The sequence below is a fragment of the Oryx dammah genome, unplaced genomic scaffold, assembly GCF_014754425.2.
Source record: "Oryx dammah isolate SB20612 unplaced genomic scaffold, SCBI_Odam_1.1 HiC_scaffold_16, whole genome shotgun sequence".
Taxonomy (NCBI): domain Eukaryota; kingdom Metazoa; phylum Chordata; class Mammalia; order Artiodactyla; family Bovidae; genus Oryx; species Oryx dammah.
Genome location: NW_024070200.1, coordinates 51,854,666 through 51,881,808, shown reverse-complemented (window position 1 = coordinate 51,881,808; position 27,143 = coordinate 51,854,666). Strand labels below are relative to the sequence as shown.

The 27,143-nt window shown below is 44.1% G+C and overlaps 1 protein-coding gene across 1 annotated transcript in view; it reads left to right on the top strand.

Annotated features, from left to right (window-relative positions):
- The window catches only part of AGBL1 (AGBL carboxypeptidase 1), a 411,763-nt gene that overhangs the window by 159,958 nt on the left and 224,662 nt on the right, over positions 1-27,143 (top strand). The window contains exons 7-11 of the mRNA XM_040257131.1: positions 4,503-4,711; positions 15,542-15,707; positions 17,210-17,277; positions 24,647-24,763; positions 25,788-26,368. Of these exons, the coding sequence (XP_040113065.1) occupies positions 4,503-4,711; positions 15,542-15,707; positions 17,210-17,277; positions 24,647-24,763; positions 25,788-26,368 (1,141 nt within the window). The remainder of the gene's footprint in view (positions 1-4,502; positions 4,712-15,541; positions 15,708-17,209; positions 17,278-24,646; positions 24,764-25,787; positions 26,369-27,143) is intronic.

Below are 27,143 nucleotides of genomic sequence, written 5' to 3'. Positions count from 1 at the left end.
TTTTAAACATCAGATATTGGCTAGGCTGGAACCTCATTTATGCAACAAAGAACTCCAGTGCTCTGTGTCCATGACCAGCCGAGAATAGAAATATTTTTGATACAAAAGAATAATTCATTAAAGGAGGTAATGAAGGCGATTTAAACCGTCCAGCACAAATATATCACAGAGTGAATAAAGCTCATCACTCTCAGTTCAGGGTCACGGCTAAATGAAATGTTGTGAAAAGTGAAAAAAAAAAAAAAAAGAAAGCAACTGCACAAATGGGTCAAAAAATCTCAGTGGGGCTCAGTCAAGCCTGACAGTTAAGAATTTGACAAACAAGCAGGATAAAAGGAGAATTCTATTAACATTATGAGAAAACCCTTCTGGAATAAAACACAATTTCCATGTCATTTTTTTTTACTCATGGGCATTTACATGGTCTTAGGGAAAAATCTGACTTGAGGCTGAAACTTTGCTTATTCAATTACAGCACAAGGGATCTCTCCCTCTCGTACTCAGCCAAAAAGCATAGATTGTCTATAAACCGGTGTGAACAGTCTGGATAATGCAGAAATGAAGTGTCAGAGTGCAGAGCTGCAAGATATGGCCCTTTATGCCTGAGAGTCAGCTGGTTAGAGTTCTACAGGCACCTAGTTGGCAAGGGCAGAGAGAACCACAATCCAGAGAGGATCTACCTATCTGCTAAGTAGGTCTGCACTAATCCACAAGTAGTTGGTTGTCTGCCAACCCTGTAGGGTGAGGAGTTTAACATGAAAAGTGGAGTATGTGTGCTGCTGAGAGAAGTATCTTAGACCATTCTTCCCCCTTTGTTTCTTCAAAGGGAATTTAAGCTGTATCTTGAGGAGACTCCCCTGGTGGTTCAGTGATTAAGAATCTGCCTTGTAATGCATGGGACATGGGTTTGATCCCTGGTTGAGGAACTAAGATCCCACATGCTACAGGGCAACTAAGCCTCAACTACTGAGCTTTTCTGCTGCAATAATTGATCCGAAGTGCCACTACTAAGACCTTTGCCAAATAAATAAACGCTAAGTCACTTCAGTTGTATCCTACTCTTTGCTGCTGCTGCTAAGTCACTTCAGTCATGTCCAACTCTTCGAGACCCCCATGGACTGCAGCCTACCAGGCTCCTCCATCCATGGGATTTTCCAGGCAAGAGTACTGGAGTGGGTTGCCATCGCCTTCTCCAATCCTACTCTGTGTGATCCTATGAACTGTAGCCCTCCAGGCTCCTCTGTCCATGGAATTCTCCAGGCAAGAGTATTGGAGTGGGTTTCCACGCCCTTCTCCAGGGGATCTTCCCAACCCAGGGATTGAACCTGTGTCTCTTCCATCTTCTGCACTGGCAGGCAGGTTCTGGGAAGCCAAATAAATAAATAATATTAAAAAAAAGAGAGAGAGAAAGACTGTATCTTGGGAAAAGGCAAAAACCATACATCAATCAGACGGGTCTTATGGGAGATCTCAGGCAGAGTCATTCAACAAACAACATGTACATACTTGCTATACATCCATTTTAAATATAGCAGGTGTGTCAGCAGAATAACTCCATTTTACAGCGATACTGTAGAGCACAGGGAACTCTGCTCAGTGTGATGTGGCAGCCTGGATGGGCAGGGAGTTTGGGGAGAGTGGATACACATATATGTATGGCTGAGTCTCTTTTCTATGTACCTAAAACTGTCACAACATTGGTAACATTGGTAACGTACTATACTCCAATGTAAAAACTTAAAGAAACTGCAGTTGTGGTGTGGAAGAGGGGAAAGGCACTGTAAGGTCTTACTATTACAGCTCCCTGAAGGACGTAAGGAAGCCCCATCCTCACATCCCTGCTGGGTGGACTTCCAGCCTCTGTTTGGGTATTTTTGCTCGTCACCACATAAGAGTCCAGTCTCTTGTTGGGTGGCTTGACTCCAAGGAATTCCTTTCCCAGATGCAGCCAGCCCCTTGACGATATATAAACTGGCTTCCAGTCTCTTTCGGGAAAACACACATCTGTTACACACAGCAGCCTTCCCGACATTCTGTCTCTCACTCAGGGTCCTTTCCTTTCCATTTGGATCGAGCCTTGTAGTTTGCTCAAATGACCATATCCCAAGCTGACTGAGATTGAAGAAAAAGGAATGGAAATCTGGTGAATCTCTCTCTTCCCTTCTTCTCTCTCCTCCACACTCAATTTTCCTTTTTCTGAACTATTTGAGTTATAGACATTCATAATTGTGTATTTCCTAGAAACAAGAATATTCACTTACCTAAACATAGCTTATCAAAATCCAGCTATATCCACTTACATAATACTATGCGTGGTTGCATGCTCAGTCACTCAGTTGTGTCCCACTCTTTGCAATCCTGTGGACTATAGCCAACCAAGCTCCTCTGTCCATGGGATTTTCCCATCAAGAATATTGAAATGCGTTGCTTTCTACATCCCCAGGGATCCTTCTCCAGGGGATCCTCCCGACCAAGGATCAAACCCAGGTCTCCTGCACTGCAGGTGAATTCGTTACCACTGAACCACCTGGGAAGAAACAGTGTGTAATTAAGTGTGCTAGTCGCTCAGCCTTTGTGGCCTCATGGACTCCAGACAGGCTTTTCTATCCATGAGATTCTCCAGAAAGGAAGACTGCAGTGGGTGGCCATTCCCTTCTCCAGGACATCTTTCTGACCGAGAACTGAATCCAGGTCTCCTGCATTGCAGGCAGATTCTTTACCGTTGAGCCAGCAGGAAAGCAGCACTGGATTAATCTAAACACCTTATTCAGATTTTACCAACTGCTTCACTGATGCCTTATGTAGGAAAAGAAAAAAATATTTTTGGTCCAGGGACTAAATTATCACCATATATTGTACTTACATGCCATATCTTTTTAAAAAAATTATTGAAGTAGAGTTGCTTTGCTATTGTGTTGTATTGTGTTAGTTTCTGCTGTTCAGTAATATTAATCGCCTATTGTTGTTCAGTTGCTCAGTCCCATCTTATTTGTGAACCCATGGACTGCAGCACACCAGGCCTCCCTGTCCTTCACCATCTCCTGGAGCTCGCTCAAACTCATGTCCATCGAGTTGGTGATGCCATCCAACCATCCCATCCTCTGTTGTCCCCTTCTCCTCCCACCTTCAATCTTTCCCAGCATCCGCGTTTTTTTTTTCAGCGAGTCAGTTCTTCGCATCAGGTGGCCAAAGTGTTGGAGTTTCAGCTTCAACATCAGTCCTTCCAATGAATATTCAGGACTGATTTCCTTTAGGATGGACTGGTTGGATCTCCTTGCTGTCCAAGGGACGGTCAAGAGTCTTCTGCAACACCACAGTTCAAAAGCATCAATTCTTCGGTGCTCAGATTTCTTTGGAGAAGGCAATGGCACCCCACTCCAGTACTCTTGCCTGGAAAATCCCATGGATGGAGGAGCCTGGTGGGCTGCAGTCCATGGGGTCGCTAAGAGTCAGACATGACTGAGCAACTTCACTTTCACTTTTCACTTTCATGCATTGGAGAAGGAAATGGCACCCCACTCCAGTACTCTTGCCTGGAGAATCCCAGGGACGGGGGAGCCTGGTGGGCTGCAGTCTATGGGGTCACACAGAGTCGGACATGACTGAGCGACTTAGCAGCAGCAGATTTCTTGATAGTCCAACTCTCACATCCATACATGACTACTGGAAATACCATAGCTTTGAGTAAGTGGACCTTTGTTGGCAAAGTAATATCTCTGCTTTTAAATATGCTGTCTCTGTTAATCATAGCTTTCCTTCCAAGGAGCAAGTGGTTTTTAATTTCATGGCTGCAGTCACCATCTGCAGTGATTTTGGAGCCCAAGAAAATAAAGTCTGTCACTGTTTCCATTGTTTCCCCATCTATTCGCCATGAAGTGGTGGGACTGGATGCCATGATCTCAGGTTTTGAATATTGCGTTTTATTCTGCTACACGTATACATATACCCCTGTGTCATGTCTTTTTGGTCTTTGTTAGCTGAATTCCTTGGTCTTTTTTTTTTTTTGGCCTTTTACTACTTTGACATTTTTGAAAAGTGTAGATCAGATATTTACAGGATATCCCTCATTTTGGGTTTGCTGATTTTCCTCGTGGTTACGTTCAGGTTATGCATTTTGGTTCAGGAATACCATAGTAGTGATACTCAAGTGATGCTGTGTCTTTCTCAGGACATCTTGTCTGATGTTGACCCTGGTCACTTGATTAAGCTGATATCTGCCACTGGATACCAGTTTCTACACTGGAAAATTAATATCATCCTTTTATGATTAATTAGTATTTTGTGGGAGGGGAAGATCTCTTAGAGGAGGTTATGGCAACTCACACCAGTATTCTTGCCTGGAGAATCCCATGGACAGAGGAGCCTGGTGGGCTAGAGTCCACAGGGTTGCAAAGAGTCTGACATGACTAAGAGGATTTAGCATGCACGCACATTGGGACATCCTCAGGGGGGTGTGGCCAAGAGAGCCTTTGATTGATGTTGCCTTTTCCCATTGGTTTCAGAGTCTAACAGCCGCAGGGCAGTGAACAGAAGCTACGTCCCCAGTTTGCTCAGGCTGCATCAGGATTGGCACAGCCACGACATGGCCAATTCCTTCCTTCTGATCCGCCGGGCGCTTCTGCTCTGCCTCAAGCATATTGCCAAGCTCCGGTCAGGCAGGGAGGCCTTCCTGGCCGCTCAGGGCATGGAGATCCTTTTCAGCACCATACAGGTAATCTGCATGGGGACTGCCTCTGTAGTTGGATGGCATCTGAAGGATGTCATTTAGGACTCACCCTTCACAGAGTTGGGAGATCTCAGTATGTTTCTCACCCTTCACAGAGTTGGGAGATCTCAGTATGTTTCTTGCTTCTTGCTCTGGGCAGATGTTCTGGACTCAAATCCTCATTCCTTCACTCACTCATGTATTGATTGACTCACTTATTTATTACATATTAGTTGGGTACACCTGGGTCGGGAAGATCCCCTGGAAGAGGGTGTGGCAACCCACTCCAGTGTTCTTGCCTGGAGAATCCCATGGACAGAGGAGTCCCACAGACTGCAGTCCATAGGATCACGCAGAATTGGACATGACTGAAGTGACTGAGCATGCACGCACAGTGGGTACACACTGAGCGGTGCCGGGATCAAGAGCATTGCTTTTTTGTTCCTGGGGTATAGCTGGGGTACACACTGAGCAGTGCCGGGATCAAGGGCGTTGCTTTTTTGTTCCTGGGGTATAGCTGCTTTATAACGTTAGTTTCTGCTGTACGACAGCGAATCAGCCATGTGCGTACATGTGTCCTCTTCCTCCTGAGCCTCCCTCCCATCCCCACATTCCATTCATCTAGATTATCACAGAGCACCGAGCCAAGCCCCCTGTGCTAGCCACCAGATTCCCTCTAGCAATCTAGAGGGATTTTTTACGCATGGCAAGCACATGCTTCAATCCCAATCTCCCAATTCATCCCCATCCCGTGTCTGCACGTCTGCTGTCTACATCTGCTTCTCTATTCCTGCCCTGAAATAGGTTCATCCGTACCATTTTTCTAGATTCCACGTACATGCGTTAGTGCTGATTTTAAAGCTAGAGAACCTGGCTTCAGATCTCAGACCTCGCGCCTACTGCTGTGCAGTGACTCAGTCTCTCTGGGTTTCAACCTTCTTCTTCTTAAAAAAAAAAAAAAGATGAAAGTGATAAAATCTAGGTTTTCTACATGGCCTGGATAAGTTAACATAGAGACGTCTCATTTAGCAGGGTACTGCCATGACTTCACTGCTTTATGAGGGCGAGTGTTTATTGGAATAGCGATTCGTTATTGGGACCTCACGGTGAATGTGATAGACAGGATCCCTGACCTTTGGGGGCAAATGTTCCAGCAGAGGGTCAGACACTAAGGAAGCAAATAATTCAGTCTGGAAGATAATTTCATATTGCTCTATGGGATCAATAGAGGAAGGGCAGAGGTCCACAGTGACTCCTGCATGGGCAGAGAGGTCTTCTCTTAGATACATCAGGTCTTTGAGTGGGTGACACCTAAGCTGAGACTTGAATTATTGAGGGAGCCTGTCATGCCAAGTTTAAGAGAAAGAACATCCCAAGCAAAGGGAGTAGCACTTACGAAAGCTGTCACTGATCTCTGCCCCAGTGGAATATGTGTCTAGGGTTTCCTGGATTTCAACCAAATAACACATTCCTTAATTTCACTTGATTAGGGCTAATGTAAGCACCATTGTGGGCTTCCCTGGTGACTCAGATGGTAAAGAATCTATCTGCCTGAAATGCAGGCGACCTGGGTTTGATCCCTAGGTCGGAAAGAGCCCCTTGAGAAGGGACTGTCAACCCACTCCAATATTTTTGCCTGGAGAATCCCATGGACAGAGGACCCTGGTGGCCTGCAGTCCATGGGGTTGCAAAGAGTCAGACAGGACCCAGTGACTAACACACACAGGCAGGCACCATCGTGCAAAGCTGCCTATACGTTCTCCATGAATAATGTGAGTGTCTCCCAGGTACCCGTCATCTGCTCACCCACCCTCTGTTGGGGCCAAAGCAGCTGTGTCTCACACATTATATTCCTTTCTGTGTTCTTATTTGGACTTCCCTGGTGACTCAGTGATAAAGAGTCTGCCTGCCAGTGTAGGAGAAATGGGGTTCAGTCCCTGTATCTGGACAATTCCCTGGAGTAGGGACAATTCCTTGCTCCAATATTTTTGCCTGGGAAATTCTATGGGCAGAGGAGTCAGTCCATGGCAGGCCACCGTCCATGGTGTCACAAAAGAGTCTGACACGACTTAGCGACTAAACAATGCTTGAAAAGTGAAAATGAAAGTCACTCAGTGGTGTCAAACTCTTTGCAACCCTATGGACTGTATGGAATTGCTCTAGGCCAGAATACTGGAGTGGGTAGCTGATCCCTTCTCCTGGGGATCTTCCCAACTCAGGGATCGAACCTGGGCCTCCCACATTGCAGGCAGATTCTTTACCAGCTGAGCCACCAGGGAAGCCCAAACAATGCTTAATGTCTTCATATTATTCTCTGTACTGCCTTCATCTGTCTCATTGCTTCTCTCTGGACACCTTCCAATTTCTCTTCACCTGAGTACATCTGGGGTAATGAAGCAGTCAACCAGAGTGCCGTTTTCCAATCATGCTATCTGTAGATTCTAACCATTTTTAAAAAGCTTTTCCCCTCTAAACAATAACATAATATTGCACTGCAAGCCAATATCTAATTTTCTGTCTGCTCTCACCTCTGGGTTTCTCTCCATCATTACAGTTTTCAGAGCTTCTCGGTCATGAAATAGCTACCTTTTCCATTCTGTCCCTCTGGATGAGGAAATGCTTTGAATTTTTCCAAGTTGCACCATACTTTGTAAGCTTGTGTTTCCCAAATCTCGAATTTCTCCCAGCCCTTGTGAAACTGCCCCCTGCTTTGCTGATCTCTCACAGCCCCCTACTCTGGCTCGTGTACTGCTGCCAGCTCCTCTGCCTCTGCCCTCTGCATTTTGGACTGTTTCTCAGATCTGTGTTTTTTTAAAAAAGCAAAAGAGCAGAAAAGAGAGATGTTGATCCCAGAGGTCTTTGACACGGAGAGGGTGGAGAAGATGCGAAGTGAAGCCCAGGCATAAAAGCGGCTGTGAGCCTAGGAGCAGGCTTCTAGAAGCAGTTCCTCAGCAGGTCGATAAAGACCTCAACTGCTCAATTAAGCAACTTTACAAGCTCCCAGCCTCCAATTACTGTTGGGACTGGAAGCAGGATGTGAGGGAGACAGACTCCGCACTTGGTGGCCAGGTTTCTCTTGCCTGCAGAGCCTCCCAGCACCTGGACTCTGGGCTCTGCACACAGATGCTGCTGCAGCTGTGCCGGAGTTGGGGCTTCACATCTATCCTCTCCCCTCTCCTGCCAGAGAAGGAATGGGAGCTGCAGGATGGCCAACCTGGAAACCTTGGATCTGGGGATGCCATTCTGGCCACTATTGCGTATTATGCTGCTGCAGCTGATGGTAGTAACACTGAAAATGCAGGAGACGAAGAGGAAGACAAAGAAAATGAAGGAAGAGATGGAAGAGGCAGGCGGGGGGTGGAGCGGTGGGCCACGGAGGAGATTTGTGTTGAATGCTTACTATAGCCCAAGACTGGCATAGCAGCTTATGCAGACTTTCTGATTTCAATATTTTTAAAGGATTTGGTGGCTCAGATAGTACAGAATCTGCCTGCAACGTGGAAGACCCGTGTTCGATCCCTGGGTCAGGAAGATCCCCCGGAGAAAGGAGTGTTAACCCACTCCAGTATTCTTGCCTGGAGAATTCCATGGACAGAGGAGCCTGATGGGCTGCAGTCCATGGGATCGTAAAGACTCGGACATGACCGAGCGACTAACACTACCTACCTAAAGGATTCGAAACTGACGATCTTTTTTAAATTGGGTTATAATTGCTGTACAATGTTGCGTTTTCCCCTCTCTCTTGAGCCTCCCTCCCAGCCTTCCCGTCCCACCCCTCAGGTTGTCACAGAGGCTGAGATGAGCTCCCTGTACCATACAGTAACTTCCCACCAGCTATCTGTTTTGTGCATGTTAGTGTATATATGATGGTCTTGCTCAAGAGTCCAAGCTTCTGTCCAATGCACCAGAGGTTCTCCAAATTGAGTGTGATCAAAGCCACTACTTGGTGGCAAGGTCCCTATCCTCAGAGTTTCTGATTCAGTCGGTCTGTGATGGAGCCTAGAATTTGTGTTTTTAACAAGTTCCTAAGTGATGCTGCTGCTTCTGGACTGGGGATCACGCTTGGAGAACCGCTGTCCTGTACCATTTTTATTGGTGTTTGTGGTGGTATTACAAGTCTACTAGGCATGAAAATGACTGAGAAAGAACTGTTTTTGAGTCCTTCCCACAGCTCCTGCCCATCATAGTGTTCTTCACTTTGCTGCTGAGGTCACTGCTTGCCATGTTTCTCTCTCAATAACCCCACCTCTTTGTTTCTTGTGTCCTGCATCCTTGCACAGATTGTCTGAGCATCCTTTAAATATTCAGAGGATCACATTGTCCATAATGCAGTGAGGCTGTGTGTAACATACTGGGATCTTGCTGGAGCTTTGCATGAGGAAGGAGAAAGAATGCTGACAATTTGCATGTAAGGTTAAAAAAGAACCCCTGCTAGGATGCCCTGAAATAGCTTGAGATAGTTACCAATTTTGAGAAATGGGTAATTGCAGATAGAATAAACTTGTATGAGATAATCAGATTAAGGGGCCACTCAGTCTCTGGAGCCAGAACAGCTTCTGAGACCTAAAACTTGGCTACAATTGGTTGTTTGGAAGCTTAATTATATGTCACAATCACCCAGAGCACTCATTTATACACAGATAACTGGGCTCCACTCCCAAAGTGTCCATCGTTAGATCTGAGCTAAGGTACAAGATTCTGCATTTCTTATAAGTATTCAGGTGATGTTAATGTTGCTGGTCTGGAACCCTCACTTTGAGAACCACAAGAGTAAGCCATGATAGCCTTTTTAAAAGTTGCAGCACTATCTGCAATAGCCAGGACATGGAAGCAACCTAAATGTCCATCAAGAGGGAAATGGATAAAGAAGATGTGGTACATATTTACAATGGGATATTGTTGTTGTTCAGTTGCCAATTCATGTCTGACTGTTTGCTCCTCCCTGGACTGCAGCATGCCACACCTCCCTGTCCCTCACCATCTCCTGGAGGTTTCCCAAGTTCATGTTCATTGTGTAGGTGATGCCATCCAGCCATCTCATCCTCTGAGCCTCTCTTCTCCTTCTGCCCTCAATCTTTCACAGCATCAGGGACTTTCCCAATAAGTCGTCTGTTCACATCAGATGATCGAAATACTGGAGCTTAAGCTTCAGCATTAGTCCTTCCAGTGAATATTCAGGGTTGAACTTTCTTACCATTGACTGGTTTGATCTCCTTGCTGTCCAAAGAACTTTCAGGAGTCTTCTCCAGCACCACAGTTCAAAGGAATCAGTTCTTTGATGTTCTGCCTTCTTTATGGTCCAGCTCTCACAACTGTACATGACCACTGGGAAGACGGTAATCTTGACTACACGGTCCTTTGTTTACAGAGTAATGTCTCTGCTTTACTCAGCCATGAAAAGGAATGAAATTGTTCATTTGTGGAGACATGGGTGGACCTAGAAACTGTTATACAGAGTGAAGTAAGTCAGAAAGGGAAAAACAAATACTGTATAATAACACATACATGTGGAATCTAGAAAAAATATTATGTCTGTGTCCTTAGTCGCTCATTTATGTCCAACTCTTTGTGACCACATGGAATGTTGCTGCCAGTCTCCTCTGTCCATAGAGTTTTCCAGACAAGAATAACGGATCTAGTTGCCATTTCCTACTCCATGGCATCTTCCTGACCCAGGGATCGAACCCAAGTCTTCTCCTTGGCAGATGGAATCTTTACCACCACACCACCTGGGAAGCCAAAAAAATGTTATAGATGAACTTCTTTGCAAAGCAGAAATAGAGACACAGACACAGAGAACAAGTATATGAATTCCAAGATGGGGAAGAGGAGGGCTAGGATGAATTAGGAGACTGGGACTTGCATATATACACTACTGTGTTTAAAATGACTACTGAGAACCTACTGTACAGCACAGGGAACTCTACTTAATGCTCTGTGATGACCAGAGTGGGAAGGAAAGCCAAAAAAGAGAGGACATATGTACACATATAGCTGATTCACTTTTCTGCACAGCAGAAACTAGCATAACATTGTAAGGCAACTGAACCCCAATAACAATTATTTACAAAAAATAAAAAGCTGCAGTCATGGTCATGTGCTCAAGAAAGGTGAGAGGCCAAGTCTTGATTCATCAGGACCCTGTTTGTCCACAGGACTGATTTCCCCAGCACTGTGGATCTCCCAAGGGAGTGTTAGCCACTTGGGATCGGGAGCTTAATATGCTGGAGGTCAGGGTGATCGGAGCTCATTTACTCTTTATTCAGTAAATGTTTCCTAAGCTCCTACTTTGTGAAAGGCACTGGGGTTAGGGCACATGTTCAAGGAGGTGATTAGAGTTTCCATCCTCCTCAGGAAACTTACTGTCTTACAGGGGAAATCAGGATCACTGTAATATAGGCAGCAGGTATAGTAGAGATGGGACTTCCCTGGCGGCACTAGCGGTAAAGAACCTGCCTGCCAAAGCAGGAGACTCGAGAGATGTGAATTTGATCCCTGGGCTGGGAAGACCCCCTGGAGGGGGGCGTGGCAACCCACCCCAATATTCTTGCCTTGAGAATCCCCATGGACGGAGGAGCCTAGTGGGTTACAGTCCATGAGATTGCAAAGAGTCAGACACGACCGAAGGAACTCAACACTCACGCCCACATGGTAGAGATGATGATTTGCAAAGTAGATTTCAACTTGTCAAGGATCATGCTGGCTGCCACTGGAGGGGAGTATCCCAGGGCATGAGAGGAGGAGGAGTTAGGAGGGCAAGGGGAGCAGTCAGATCATGAGAGGCGAGGCAGGAGATGCTGATAGCTTTGGTTGGTGAGAAGCACTTGTTTATTCACTCAGTCTGCTTGCGACCCCATGAACTATAGCCCACCAGGCTCCTCTGTCCATGGGATTTCCAACAGGCAAGAATACTGGAGTGGGTTGCCATCTCCTTCTCCAGGGCATCTTCCCAGCCCAGGGATGGAACCCACGTTTCCTGCATCGCAGGCGGATTCCTTACCACTGACCCACCAGGGAAGCCCAGTGAGAAGCAGATCTGGAGCTTAAACCCAGGACCGTTTCTTCCTTGAGCGCCTCTTCCGCTAGACCATCTCATTTGGTTATTGTGAGAATTGTTTCTAGGACTCTGCCGTGAGTTAGCAGTGGTCTCCTAAGATCTTTTCAGATTCTTATGAGATTTTATGATCCTAATGATGCCTCCTGGCATCCTCCTAGCTCACTTACCGAGTGTTTACTATTAGGCACTCATCTTACGTACAACTTATTTAATTCAGATACAGTCTTTATCAGAGAGGTTCTGATAGCATCTCTTCTTTACAGGGAAGGAAGTTGAAAAGAGAGGTATAGTAACTCACCAGGGTTCTGAGTTGTACAGTTAGTCCTTGTCAGCCCAGGATTTTTTTTTTTTTTTGGTTTGTCTTTTGTTTCAACATTAAACTTTCTTTTAATGTTAGGGTATAGCCAGTTAACAATGTTGGGGTAGATTTAGGTGAATAGCAAAGGGACTCAGCCATACATATACACGTATCCATTCTCCCCCAAATTCCTGTTCCATCCAGGTTGTCACATAACATTGAGCAGAGTTCCCTGTTCTCTGCAGTAGGTTATCCATTTTGAATATAGCAGTGTACATGGTCTTTCCAAACTCCCTAACTATCCCTTCTCCCCCGGCCACTGTGAGTTCATTCTCTAAGTCTGTGAGTCTCTTTCTGTTTGGTCAATATGTTCATTTGTATCATTTCTTTTTAGATTCCACATATAAGGGGTGTCATACAATATTTCTCCTCTGACATACTTCACTCAGTATGGCACTCTCTAGATCCATCCATGAGGCTGCAAGTGGCATTATTTCATTCTTTTTATGGCTGAGAAGTACTCCACTGTGTACACGCACCACATCTTTTTCCGTTCCTCTGTCAATGGACATTTAGGTTGCCTCCATGTCTGGGTTATTGTGAACAGTGCTGCAGTGAACAGCGGGGTGCAGACAAGGATTTGAATTCAGATGGCCTTGGTCTGATCTGAGCTGTGTGCTATCCTCTGTTTCACTTACGTATTATGAAAGTAGGATATTTACCATCCCACAGCTGACTCAATGATATTAAACGTGAGCTGAATATTTTAAGCACTCTTGCATTTCATCATCTTTTTCAAGTAGCAGGTGGATGATTTGGAGTTATGGGAAGAGTGCACTTATAGATGTCACCTTTGCCCCAATTCTGAGATATTTGTCCACAGAGATCCTATATCTTGGAGTCTTATCATTTGATGATACACAACACAAGTGGCTACCCTGCATTTGCAGGAGCTGGAGGGTGCATGCCTGCTTAAATTTTGTGTCCTGAGCCCCTTCTTGCCTCACCTGGGTCTTGGTCATGATGCATTAAGACTAGGAAAATGTTGGCAAAAGATCTAGGCATTTCTGTTCCAATAACTTGGACTCAAGGATCATCTTTATTCTCTTAAATTAATTTTTATTGGAATATGGTTGCATTTGGAGTAGGAAATGGCAACCCACTCCAGGGTTCTTGCCTGGAAAACACCATGGATGGAGGAGCCTGGCTGGTTACCGTCCATGAGGTCGCAAAGAGTTGGACACAACTGTGCACACGGTTCCTTTACAGTCTTGTGTTCCTTTCTGCTGTACAGCAAAGTGAGTCAGTCACACCCACACACGTCCCTTCTTTTCTGGTTTCCTTCTCATTTAGGTCACCTGGAGCACTGAGTAGAGCTTCCTTAGCTTCACAGTAGGTTCTCCTTGGTGGTCTATCTTATACATAGTATCAGTCCAAGGATCACCTTCAAATTCATAAATGTTTTCTCCAGAGTAGAGCAGACACCCAATATAACATTATCCCTAATGTCTAGGTTTCTGTAGACACCATCACCCAAAGTCAGTTCATGGCATGGCCTAGTCCAAGAGGGCACTTGGACTTCCTCCATCCTTTCATTTGCTTTTCACCTGCACCATCCCACACTAAGTAAGACATTGTTTCCATCATCAGCAATAATACCGGTGACAGTCATAGACCTGGCTTCCAGAGTACTGCTGGGTTTGATCAAGTTTCCTGGCCTGGACTTGGCTCCATATCTCCTAAGGGTGTAACTCAGAGCATTACCTCTAATCAGTCATCCACCTCACTCACCTCTCTTCATCGTCCACATTCGGTTTTCTCTTTTTCCAATCCTCATAGCTTTCACTAAGCACTTGAGACTATTTGAGCAGTCCCAGCAATGAAGTGGGCTTCTTGGGTAACTCAGATGGTAAAGGATCCATCTGCAATGCAGGAGACCTGGCATCGATCCCTGGGTTGGGAAGATCCCCTGGAGAAGGGAAAGGCTACCCACTTCAGTATTCTGGCCTGGAGAATTCCATGGACAGAGGAGCCTGGTGGGCTACAGTCGCAAAGAGTTGCACTTGACTGAGTGACTAAGTCTTACTTTCGGTGATGAAATAGCCTCAACTAATTTATTTTCCATGGAAAGTGTTTCCTGCTGTTGGTTCAGGTTACCTGATTGATATTATCTGAGCACACTGAAGAGAGATAGCATTGGTTTTTTTCTTTATGATGTGGACCAATTTTGAAGTCTTTATTGAGTTTGTTACAATATTGATTTTGTTGCTTTTATGTTTTGGTTTTTTGATTGCAAGGCATGTGGGATCTTAGCTCTCTGACCAGGGACTGAACCCACACCTTCTGCATTGGAAGGTGAAATCTTACCCATTGGACCACTAGGGACGTCCCAGGCATTCTTGATTGTATTAAGAACTTTCTGTTTTGAAAGTTGGCTTACTTTTATTTCACTCTGGAGTCATTTGGGTAGCTTGAATTTATGGCTTACATTTTATTAAATTTTTTCCCTCCATGTTCTTTCCTGTGGGGCTGCCTGTAATGTGGGCCTGAAGGTGCCAGGCAGGGTGTTACTGTAGACAGTCCCTGCTCTGTGGCATGGTCTAAAGTATCCTCCATATCTCCTGCTATGACTTATTGGCCTCAGAGCTTACTGGAAGCCCTTTAGGAATATCACGCTGGAGGCTTTCATTAATCAACTCTCTGTACCAAATTCAGGAGACAAAATGTTTACTAAGAGACTGAAGAAAATGGCCATGCTTTTGCCACAGAGATCCTGACCACTCCCAACTTTCTCTCTCTCTCTCAGTTTAGTATACTTGTTCTTACATTTTTCATGGTGCCTGAAAAGCAGGATCTTGTCATGTTCCATCAGTATCAAAATGTTACCTCTTGCAAACTCAATTTTTCTTTGCTTTGTCTTGCTACCAAGAAGGACCGACACTGTGGAAGCGCTTTGAGAAGAGGCATGCTATTTAATTTAGGTGCTTGGGATTCTCTTACTCTTTCTTCCGATTTCGTATTTTACATTTTCCTTGATATTCCCCCTTCAGATAATAGCTGAAAGAGAACAGTAAGACTCCTCTCAGTTCAGCTGCTCATTTTCTAATCTAGGGGATAATTCACAGTGACACATGGATGGTTGAAGGAAGATGCCATTTCCTTTCCTTCCCTCAGCGCTTCTAGACGATGTCTTACCTTAGGTGCAGCCTCCCTTGAAAATCTTTCAGGTGTGTTTTCAGATTTAATTCACTCCAGTAATATATGAGCTGTAAAAGAGAAATAAACCTGTAGATGATAGACTGGACCAAAGCAGATTCTGCATCAGACAAAATGCTACGTTAGAATGTTCAGATTAGATGGTCTACCTTAAGGGTATTTACTGTGCATTTAGGCTGTATGCAGTTCATTACCTAAAATACCATTATAGCAAAGGGACTCTGCACAAGATGGTGGTGTCTGATCGGATATTCTCTTTGTTTAGAACTGCCTGGATGACCAAAGTCTGGAGCCTGTCGTCTCCATTGTTCTTCAGATCCTGAGACAATGCTACCCTAAGAGTCCACTTCCCTTGGTCACAACCAGAAGTGCTTATTCTTTTCTAGCCCCTGGGATCGTCACCTCTGAAGCTCCACGTGTTCTAACTGAAGGTAAATATGTGGATATACAGACCTTCCTGTGACTCAGTGGTAAAAAGTCTACCTGCCAATGCAGGAGAGGCGGGTTTGATCCTTGGGCCGGGAAGATCCCCTGAAGAAAGAAATAGCAACCCACTCCAGTATTCTTGCCTGGAGAATCCCATGGACAGAGAAGTCTGGCAGACTGCAGTCCATAGGGTCACAAAGAGTCAGACACAACTGAGTGACTAGGCACATACACAATGTGTGGGTAGTTATTCTGCACTCATTTTACGAGCTCTAAGCTTTATGATGAATTTTTGCATTTGGATAATATTTCAGAGGAATGTGGATGAAAGTAGAATTGGCTTTTTTTTTTTTTTTTGCTTTTTACAGATTAACCATGATTATCTAATAAGCTAATTAGAGAGATGAATGAAAAGGCAAATTTTTCATAATACCAAGCTCATTAATTTTGTCCTTCATTATTAATTGTTGCCAGTTTGCACCACTGACTCGATGGACATGAATTTGAGTAGGCTCCAGGAGTTGGTGATGAACAGGGAAGCCTGGCATGCTGCAGTCCATGGGGTCACAGAGAGTCAGACACGACTGAGTGACTGAACTGAACGGATGGAATGACTGTATAGTCATCTCAGCTGATTAAAAAAAAAAAATCTATTTCCAGTCCCATGATGGAGTCCCTCCACTGTGCAGACTGGTTCTGGAATGAATTTTCCCTAAGGATGGAATTGAAATCAAACTTTTGCTGTTTACCACCCCCACAGTAGTCATGTTAGAATCCTTGACAGTGTGGTTGTCCAAGTCCAAGAAGATTGTGTTGTCTGAAGATTCTAGTGGTTTTCAACTTTGTCCTTTTTGCAGGGAACAGATTTTCTGTAGGCATCATCTTGTTGCAATGATACTGGATGCTTTCTTTGGACTTTTGTTTTAAACAAGTTCCTTCGTACTAAAATTAGGGAGTCAATCAAATTGCTGTCGACATTACAGCAGCTTTGACATGTATGTGATCACTAAACTCTGGCAATGTTAGTTGTATAACTACTTCTATATCGGGTGGAGGAAGCCAGAATGGCCCACACGCCTGCTAAGTCGCTCTGTCGTGTCCAAATCTTTGTGACCCCATGAACTATAGCCTGCAAAGCTCCTTTGTCCATGGGGTTCTCCAGGCAAGAATACTGGAGTGGGCTGCCATTTCCTCTCCCAGGGGATCTTCCCAACTCTGGGACTGAACCTGCATCTCCTGCATTGCAGGCATATCCTTTACTGCTTGAGCCGTCTGGGAAGCCATGTGTCATTTTATTCTGCACTCGTTTTGCATTCAGTGTGGGGCAGCACTTTAGACTTCATGAAATAGTGCTCTTGTGTGCCTATATTTGCACTAATTACACATTCAATAATCGCTAGCCCGTGTTGAGGTCTTGTGCACTTAGTAATAGCCTCCTAGTTGTAAGAACTAACCATTGTGTTCTAAGAATTGCAACCCACCTCTGTTTTTTTTTCCCCCCACTTAGAAGATTATGAAGATGATGGTGAGGAAGAGGAAGACAAAGACTCAGACTCTGAAGATGTGAAAGAGGAAGTAGGTGCACTGGTCCTGGATTCAGATGCTCTCCACACTCACAGTTCTCAAAGGAAAATGCCCTTGTCTATGTTCAGCTGAACCCAGAGTAAACTTTAAGGACACACTTTTGTGCTTCCCTGGTAGCTCAGCTGGTGAGGAATCTGCCTGCAATGCAGGAGATCCCGGTTTGATTCCTGGGTCGGGAAGATCCCCTGGGAGAAGGGATAGGCTTCCCACTCCAGTATTCTTGGGCTTTCCTGGTGGCTCAGCTGGAACAGAATCCGCCCGCAGTGTGGGAGACCTGAGTTCAATCCCTGGGTTGGGAAGATCCCCTGGAGAGGGAAATGGCTACCCACTCCAGTATTCTGGCCTGGAGAATTCCACGGACTGTGTAGTCCAGGGGGTCGCAAAGCGGCGACACGACTGAGCAACTTTCACTTTGCTCTTCCACTGCGGGGCCCCAAAGATACCAATGCTCAGTTAATGACTGCTACTGTTATCATTTGCGTCTTGGTAGGTCCTGTACAATCTTATTGTCACATCAGAGGCTATCCATTATTAAGGCACTAGTATTCCATCAGGATGAGCCTCAGGTAGACACTCCTGGTTGGTGCATTTAATAAGTGTGAATAGCATTCAGGCAGAGACCACGGAAAGATTTCCTAGGAAACTTTGTCTGGTAGATCTCTAGTATCTTTGTAAGTTAGCCTTTTCTACTCACTCTGTACACACAGGACCACTGTGTTGTGCAACTCCGTTTACCTTGGAGTCGATGTGAACTGTATTCCTTTGGGTTGTATTGTGAACATCCTAACCAGTAGGAGAGTAATGCCTGTCAGTCTCTATTACTGCTAACCTGTGCTATAGAGTGGCGGCGAGCAAACTTTCTATGAGAGGTCGAATGATCATCGCTCTCGGCTTTGTGGACCGTTCAGTCTCTGTTGCAATGACTCAGCTTTGCTGTTGTAGCACAAAGGCAGCTGTAGACAGAGGTGCAAACAATAGGGACGGTGGGGCACAGTCTCCTGACTGCATTTCTAGAAAAGACTTTCTGCACGATGGCACTGTTGGCATTCGACCAGATAATTCTTAGTTGTGGTGGCTTGTCTTGTGCATTGTAGGGTGTTTAGCAGCATCCCTGACCTCAGTGCACAAGCTGCTGGTGACACCCACCACTTTGACCCCTCAGTCGTGAACAAAACTGTCCCTTCTCGTTTAGTCACTAGATCGTGTCTGACTCTTGGCGACCCCATGGACTGTGGCCCTCAGAGCGCCTCTGGGATTCTCCAGGCGAGAACACTGGAATGAGTTGTCATTCCCTTCTCCAGGGGATCTTCCTGACCTAGGGATCGGGATCAAACCTGAGTCTCCTGTATTCTCGAGTCACCCGAGAGGCCCAAAACTGTCTTTAGGACTTGCCACCTATCTCTGGGCGGGGGTGGGGGGTGGTGGATCACCCTGTGGTTGATAATTACTGCTCTAGAAAAATGATAATTCATCTATGAGTTATAATCATATCTCCATTTCTGTTGGTGGCTATGAACAAGTTCCTTCAAGTTACAGTTCCTTAATTTTGACACCGGGGAAGTAAGACTGAAAAGCATGCGCTAGCTTTTATGACCTTCTTGGAGATGAAGTCTGAGTTTAAAAATCTGTCTATCTGTCTAGTTATCACCTATCATCTGTATGTCTATCTATCTCATGTCTATTTATGTACCTACCTATATGTCTGTCATCTATATTTGTTGATATATCTATCATCTACCTATCTTTCTATTACGTGTATGTCTATTTACCTGTCTCATGTGTATCTATCAACCTACCTACCTACCTATCATCCCTATCTGTAGTTCTATGTATTTCACCTTTATCTATCTATATATTTACCTATCTACCTGTCTATCATCTATATGTCAATTTATATATCTCACATCTACCTACCTATTTATATCTGTCTATCTAGCTCACCTGTATCTATCTGTTCATCTATCTAGCCATCCATCATTCCATCCTCCTCTCTCCCTTCTCTTCCACCTACATATCTACCTAGAGAGAAAGGGACTTTTTGCATTCTCTATCATAATAATCACCCACCTTGCTATTAGTAGTACAAGACATAGAGGGTCTACCTCTTAGTGAGGTCTCTAGGTTAAGGCTGTTACTGATATTGCAGTGTGCTCATATCAGTGTTACTGATATTGCAGCAGGGTTTTGCTGATGAACAGAATCATTTTTGAAGTCATCAGAAGCAAATTGGCTCTTTGTTGTGGCTTGCCAGTGCAGGCCTATGGAGAACTTGCTGAATTATTTTGAATAATACTGTGCTGCTGCAGTCATTCATCAATGCCACTTTCCCTCCCCTCTTGTGGGCTCTTTGATAACTGAATGTTTGATGCTGAGCGTCAGTAATCTCTTGTATCTGATATGAAGGGACAAGTTGCAGGCTGGTGCCTGACTTCACACAGCATGGGATTGTGGGATGGGGAGCTCTCAGACCATCTCCCTGCCCCCACCCCTGGCTCTGCAGATGATGGTGGGTTGGGATGGAGTGGAATCTAAACAAATAAATAAATCCAGCTGGGAAGGAAGCATAAGACAAATGAGTGAGGCCCTGGAAATAATTCATCAAGAGCCTTCAAGCCAAGGAGAAGGCGAGAAGTTAGTGTGTGAGCATGCATTGTAGAGAAACAGAGGAACAGTGGAGTAAGGGCTTGATTCTGGGGGTGTTGCAAGAGTCAGGGAACTGGTGCCCCAGCAAACTTGTTTTCCCCAGGAGAAGCCAGCAGCATTTTCTCCTAGATATGTGGCCAAGCCTTCCCAGGAGATGCTGGTGGTAAAGAACCTGCCTGCCAATGCAGGAGACGTAAGAGATGCGGGTTTGATGGCTGGGTCGGGAAGATCTCCTGGAGGAGGAAATGGCAACCCACTCCAGTATTCTTGTCTGGAGGATCCCATGGACAGAAGAGCCTGGCGGGCTATGGTCCATAGGGTCGAAAAGAGTCAGACATGAGTGAAGTGACACAGCAGCAGCAGCATATGGGCAAGAAACCAAGAGTATTTATTTCTGGTCAGAGAGGTAACCCAGGCCTGTAATTTATGGCCTTTTCATTTGAAAAATCTTAGTTGCTAATCGGGAGAAGTCTGTTAGAAAGAATTATTAAAAGGAACTTCTTATATCTGTAAAGGGTCTTGAGTGTGAATAGTCTGATGCTATTGTTTGATTGAAAAGTGTCATCATAAGGAAGGAGAAACTTACAATGAATATCAACTGGGAGTTGGCCATGATTTTTTCTTCATGAAAATAAACATTAGATTTAGATAGACCCTGGAGAAGAGGATGTACAGAGTGAATTCAAGCTCTTCCTTTTTTTCCTCCTCTTAAACTTTTTATTTCTTTCAGATATTTTCTTGGATATGATTCATGTGTGCAGCAGCATGCTAAGTTCTTAGGGATGATATTATACAAAAGCAAATGAGACAGTTTTTATCTTCAAAGAAATCAGTCTGGTCAACTTGGGGATTGTCTCTGCCAGAGTTCAAGTTAGTCCCTTCAAAAGGGTGTTGAACTCAAATCTAATACTGGCCAAAGTCAGTATTGGAAAGGTCCAGTCTGAGGAAGAAGGACCTTATCTGGGTTGTATGGGTTCCAGAATCCCTAAATGATGAAGATTGTCTGGGTTGCTGTGAGTGCAGAGAAGTTGGTCTACTGATAAATAAATATAAATGGTATTTATAAAATATGGAAGGAGTTGACAACCTGCCTGAATGCCTGGAGATTCAGAGGTCAAGATTCAATCTTTAAAGACCAGAAGGGATCTCTGGGGGAATTCCCTGGTGGTCCAGTAGCTAAGACTCCAAGCTCCCAATGCAGCGGGCCAAGGTTTGATCCTTGGTTGATCAGGGAACTAGATCCCACATGCTGCAACTAAGAGCCGGTGCAGCCAAATAAATAAATAAATATTTTTTAAAAAGTAATGGTCTCTTACAAGTACTTTACTATTACACTGAGAAAGGCATCATAGACAATATATAAATGAATGGGCATGGTTGTGTTACTTTATTTACACAAACAAGCAGTGGGTCATCAGTCGTGACCTGTGTACATAGTTGTGATTAGTTGTGGTCATCAGTTGTGACCCTATGTACCATAGCCCACCAGGCTCCTCTCTCCATGGGGTTCTCCAGGCAAGAATGCTGGAGTCGGTTCCCATGCCCTCTTCCAGGGGATCTTCCTGTCTCAGGGAATTGAACCTGCATCTCTTACGTCTCCTGCATTGGCAGGTAGGTTCTTTACCACTAGCACCACCTGGGAAATCCATAGATTGCTAAGTTCTGCTCTAATGCTAAGTAGATCACCTAGTTAGGCTGAAACTCATGGGCTACCGAACACTCTTCACACCAGACATACTGGCCTTACTTGCTGGTGGGGAGATGCTTCTCAATGCTTGCCAGGTTGCATTTCTATTGGTGCCACCTCAGGGCATGGCTGAGGCTGGAGCAGAGATGGTGGAAGCAAGGAGGATCTGACAGATGAAGCTGGAACGGATAAGTCTTGGGATCTCTAATACCAGGCTAAGGAATTTGGGTTTGAAGATATCATTATATCAACCTCATGGAAATCTGTATTTCTTTTAAAGTTTGGAGGGAACTTGCAGAAGATGGATGAAATATTGCATTTTTGTCCCCTGAATCAGGAATATAAACATTTATTTTTTACAATTTATTTGATTTAGGGAAGACTAATCCAGACTCTCAGGACTCTCAGATTTTTCCTTAACTAACAAAATAGACTCCTAAACTATAGGGTAGAATCTGCATTCCTCCCTTCTGCTCCGTTTTATTAGGGAAACTTGATCTAGGAGAAGCACAGAGAGATGAAGAGATTACACTGTTTGATTCTTGATGTTCTTTCTCTGTATGAATCTATAACCTTTGGAAAATAGAGAAGTGTTTGGAGGAGAGTCACCATCGCTATAAAACTGTTATGAAATGATGATATAGAAGAAGGATAAAGGGTCTGGGATTATTCAGTCCAGTGAAGAAATGGCTGCTGGTGACTTGGTAAACTTTTAGATGTACAAAGAGATAGCTGGAGAGGTACAAAGGTGTAGCTGGAGGTTACAACCACCTCCTCAGAGCCTGGGAGTTCCAGCATCATTTTGACTCCTCCAGTCTTCCTCTTACACTTTATGCTTTAACCACCTTCTATGTAAAAGTTTTTTTAAAACTATTTGATTGAACTATAGTTGATTTATCATGTGGTATTAATTTCTTGTGTACAGCAAAGTGATTCAGTTATACATTCATAAACATTCTTGTTCTGTATGTGAGTGTATACATTCAGCCACCTTCTTTCTGTAAGCAAATTTAAGCTGTTTTTGTATTTTTTTTTTGTTGTTGTTAGTAATTCCTTTCCTCAAGTCTTTACCTAGTTAGCCCTTATGATCATTTAGGTCTAGTTAAAATGTGACTTCCTCAGCTTCTTGTACCCCAGCCTCACTCATAATCACTCTACCCTGCTGGGAGCCAGCATGAGGAATCCCACTGGCAAAGGTCATGAGGAAGGAAGCCTGACAAAATGCAAGGGCATGATCAGGCTTCAGGAGTTCCCTTGGAATTTCCTGAGCATCCACCCCCCAAAACCAGAGTCTGCCTGCTTTACTGTGTTATGCTTTCTACCTACTCTTCTGACATTAACAGGGGGCCTGTCCCCCCACCACCTTTTTCTGGAAAAAGTTAATTTAGAGCTTTGAGATAATAAATCTCCTGGGCATAATAAGAGTGTTTCAATCCAAAAACCTCTCTGATGGCTTTCTAACCTGCCTGCTGGACTCTTACAGCTGCATATGTGATTGTTTGCGGCCTCCCGACCTCGAGAGGCACAGGAAGCTTAAAACATCCTAGGAATGTAGCGGCTTCCAAGGAGTCAAAATCATTAGAATAGGACTGATTAAAGGTTTCATTTGTTGAGCCAATACTTGCTGCCAAATTTTCATATCTTTTATTTGTAGATATAGTTGGTATATAGAAAAAACAGGTAGTAGATCTGGTATTAGCAACATTAGATCTTTGAGTTAAGTACTTTCTTTGTTATAACCCACTGCACCTTTGTTCTACAGGAATGTAACTTTATTTAGTACTTTGAGGGTGATGCAGAGTAAAGAAAAAACTCTTCTAGGGAAAAAGAGTTTTTCTGGTTGATAGACATTTATCTAGGAAAAGAGCCATAAAAATGTTAACAGGGCTCTTGGCCAGAAGATAATGTAAATCACCTGAGACCTTTTGTATATGGGAAGGTATGCAAAAAGAAAGCCTAGTCTCAATGAGGGTCAGGACTGCTGCCCCTGCATAACTCAGCATATTCCATTATTTCTTTATGTACAACTTGGGGTATATAAGCTGATTTTGAAAATAAAATTGTGAGTCTTGCACCGATGCTGGGCTCTCCCATGTCATTCTTTTCTCCCCTTTTCCAGCTGAATTCCCATCTGGAGCTTGGAGGCTCGCCAAGTCTACTTACTTGCCCTGGCTTCTAAGATCCACGTGAGAGGGAGCCCAAGGCGGGGCACCTTCCGCTATTCAAGTGGGCGCCAGTGGCCTAACATAGATGGTGCAAACCTCTTGTCTCGAGGTTTTATTAGTTTTCTGCGTAAACCAAGTTATTCAGCATCTTTTCTCCACTAATTTTCCTACTACAGTATTCTTTCCTAATCTCTTTATATTTCTAATTAAATAGTCCTTTCCCAGACTCTGACTCTGTCCCTGCTTGAAATTCCCTGAATCCACTGGGGCTGGACCCCGGCACTACCCCCTTTCCTTCTTCCCATGACATTTATCACTGTTTGAAGTCACCTTGTTCATGCATTTGCTTTCTTAATTCTTGTCTCCCTTCTCTCACTAGAAGGCAAGTTTTATGGAATCATGGACCTTGGTCTGTTCCATTATCTCTGGGTCTCAGTGCCTGGGCTAGTACCCTTTCATAGTTGATGCTCATTAAATATTTGCAAAAAGAATTATTTAAATGGGTAGATAGATGAATAAATATGACAGTTACAATTATGTTGAAGAAAGTGGTGATGAGATAAAAGCAATTCTTTTATATTGTTTACCCAGTTCATCTCATTTTGCATAAATTATTTATTTGTGATGAATGTTGATAAATACTGACATGAGTGCTGAGAAAAATTATCTTCTTTCTTTTTATTTAAGAATCTTACATATTAAATTATCCTTGATTAGGCTAGCCCTATAATTTGGAGGCAAGAGAACTGTGCCCATGATTCTGAAGAATCACATCTGTAGCTTGTCTTGATATTTCTCAGGATGGCATATGTTTTGAATAAACATACGCCTGTCGGTAACATATGTTTTGACTATTCCATTGCAGGATGATGACTTGGAAACAGATGTGAACAAGCTGAGCTCCAAACCTGGTCTTGACCGACCTGAAGAAGAACTAAAGCAATACAAGGCAATGTGTCTTGAGCTCTCCTGCAGCTTTGAGGTAGGATGTCCACTGTGGCTCTGCTCCTTGGTGATGCCCATGGGTTCTTTGCAGGTGCTGGGAGGCCAGACAGGTTTCCACAAGGAAAGCATCACTCATTTTTAGCAGTCTGCTTCTGGGATCTTTCTGAAAGAGAAGCGTAAGGCTAAACACAAACGTGAGAAGGTGGCTGAGCCACAAATGCATGCAAGGGTTCTACAGTGTGACACCGGGACCTAGGAAGGAAGTAGGATGAAGGCTCACATTGCAGCCTGTTGTCTGGTGGGCAAGGTGCCTACCCCCACACACTGATAAGCAAGTGAAAATCTCGGTGATTTAATTGTCCCCCTGTCAAAATGGAAAGGTTGTACTCCTTGGCTTTCTGAAGGTGACCAGCCTGATTCTAGGGTTTCTTTGTTAGTGGATACAAATCAAGAACCTTATACCTAGTGATGTCAGCTCAGTGACTAGCTGCTGCTGCTACTGCTGCTCCCACCTAATTTTAGACCTACTTTTGGACCTCCATTCTTTTCTTATGATTCTTAATAAAGCATGAATTTAGCCACTTCTAAGAGTATAAGCTAAGTCACTTACAGAAGAGAGTTAACATACTGTATTTTGCTCTAGAAAGCAGAAGGGGATCAGTGGGTAAAAGTTTCAGGGAAGGAAATTTTCATTAAATGTAAAAAAGAATATCTTAAAAATAATCAAAATCACCCACAAATGCAAAGAAGCACCTCGGGATGCAAGGAAGCTTCTGTAAGTGAGTTGTTTGCCTAGACTGTAAATGCTCGAGGTGTCACAGGAGGCATTCATGTAGAACTGTACTACACCCACTGAATGCCCCTTCCAAATGTGAGTTGCTAGGATTCTACCATTTCTTTGACTCTTGAAGCTTAGACTTTCATTGACTGACTTTGGAAAAAGCTTTCCAGTTGACAGGATTTATGCTTAGCTCTTTGCCCAGAGAGTAAGGACAGGGATCAGATTGCATTCTCTATTGGAAGGAAACAATGACATATTCCTTTCCCCTTTTAACCTGAAGGAACTGGAGTCCAAGCCTGGAGATGATCTGAATTCTGATGAGACTGAGTATGCCAATCATCATCACATTCCGACTGCTGCCTCCCCAAAGGGGCTTTGCTTGAATAAGGACCAAATCTCTGGGGGACAAGAAAAAGAAGTCCCGGTCCAAACCTCTCTTCTGAGCAGGGTGAAGATGGGGAGGTCCAGCATACATCTAATTTCCAAAAGAGGACCTGGGATGAATTCATACAGAAATGTACACTCTAATGATCCTGGGATAGGTTCTTCTGGAAGTGACGTCTCAGACATTCAGGCATCCTTCCTAGAGGATGCCTGGGACATGGATGCGATTTCCTGCCCAAGGATAAGTGCTTCCTTTTCCAATTCCACTAAGACTAGAGAAACTGCCGAATTCATAGATCAGCTCCTGCAGACACATCTGAAGCCTGTGGTCTTCCATGACCCCTATCTTTACATGGCCAAAGCCAGGAGAACCAGATCTGTGGCTGACTTCACCATGATGGCATTTCCTGATTTCTGGGGCCATTGTCCACCTCTCTCTGCCCAGCCTATGTTGCAACGTAAATGTGGAGTCCAAAGGTGATGGTGTTACTAACTTGGGAGCTATGTTTTTTTTTTTTTTCTTTTTCTTCTTTAGTAAATATTTTTGTAGGTGGAATGGTTGGTGCAGATAGTTCTGTTATCCTCAAGACAGTGAACATTAGTCAGGAGCATCTGAAAATCCTTAAGGACAAGCTTCCTTGATGGTCCAGTGCTTAGGACTTTACCTTCCAGTGCAGGGGTTGCTGATTCAATCCCTGGTCAGGGAGCTAAGCTCCTGCATGCCAAAACACTAAAGCATAAAGACAGAAGCGATATTGTAACAAATTCAATAAAGACTTTAAAAATGGTCCACATCAAAAAAATTTTTTAAAAACCCCACGACCCTTAAGAACATTTTGCCAAATATACAAACTTGTCTCTCTACTAGGACATTTCAGAACCAAGTATAGAGTGGTAGACCTTAAAGTGAAAAGTGAAAAGTGTTGGTTATTCAGCTGTGTCCGACTCTTTGTGACCCCATGGACTATAATCCACCAGGCTCCTCTCTCCATGGGGTTCTCCAGGCAATAATACTGGAGTTGGTTGCCGTGCCCTCCTCCAGGTAGTAGATGTATGTCTGCAAAATGAGTTTCTTAGATGATTCAAATGCAACTGCTTAGCTCCTGTCCATTGCAAATCCTACAAAAGGAAAAGATTATCTAGTTTCACCAAACACTGGGATCATTCCTTAAAGGAAGTTCCTCAGGAAAGCAAACAAACAAACAAGTGTGGATTATTTGGGATCACTTTTCTCATTCACTGCAAATTGGAG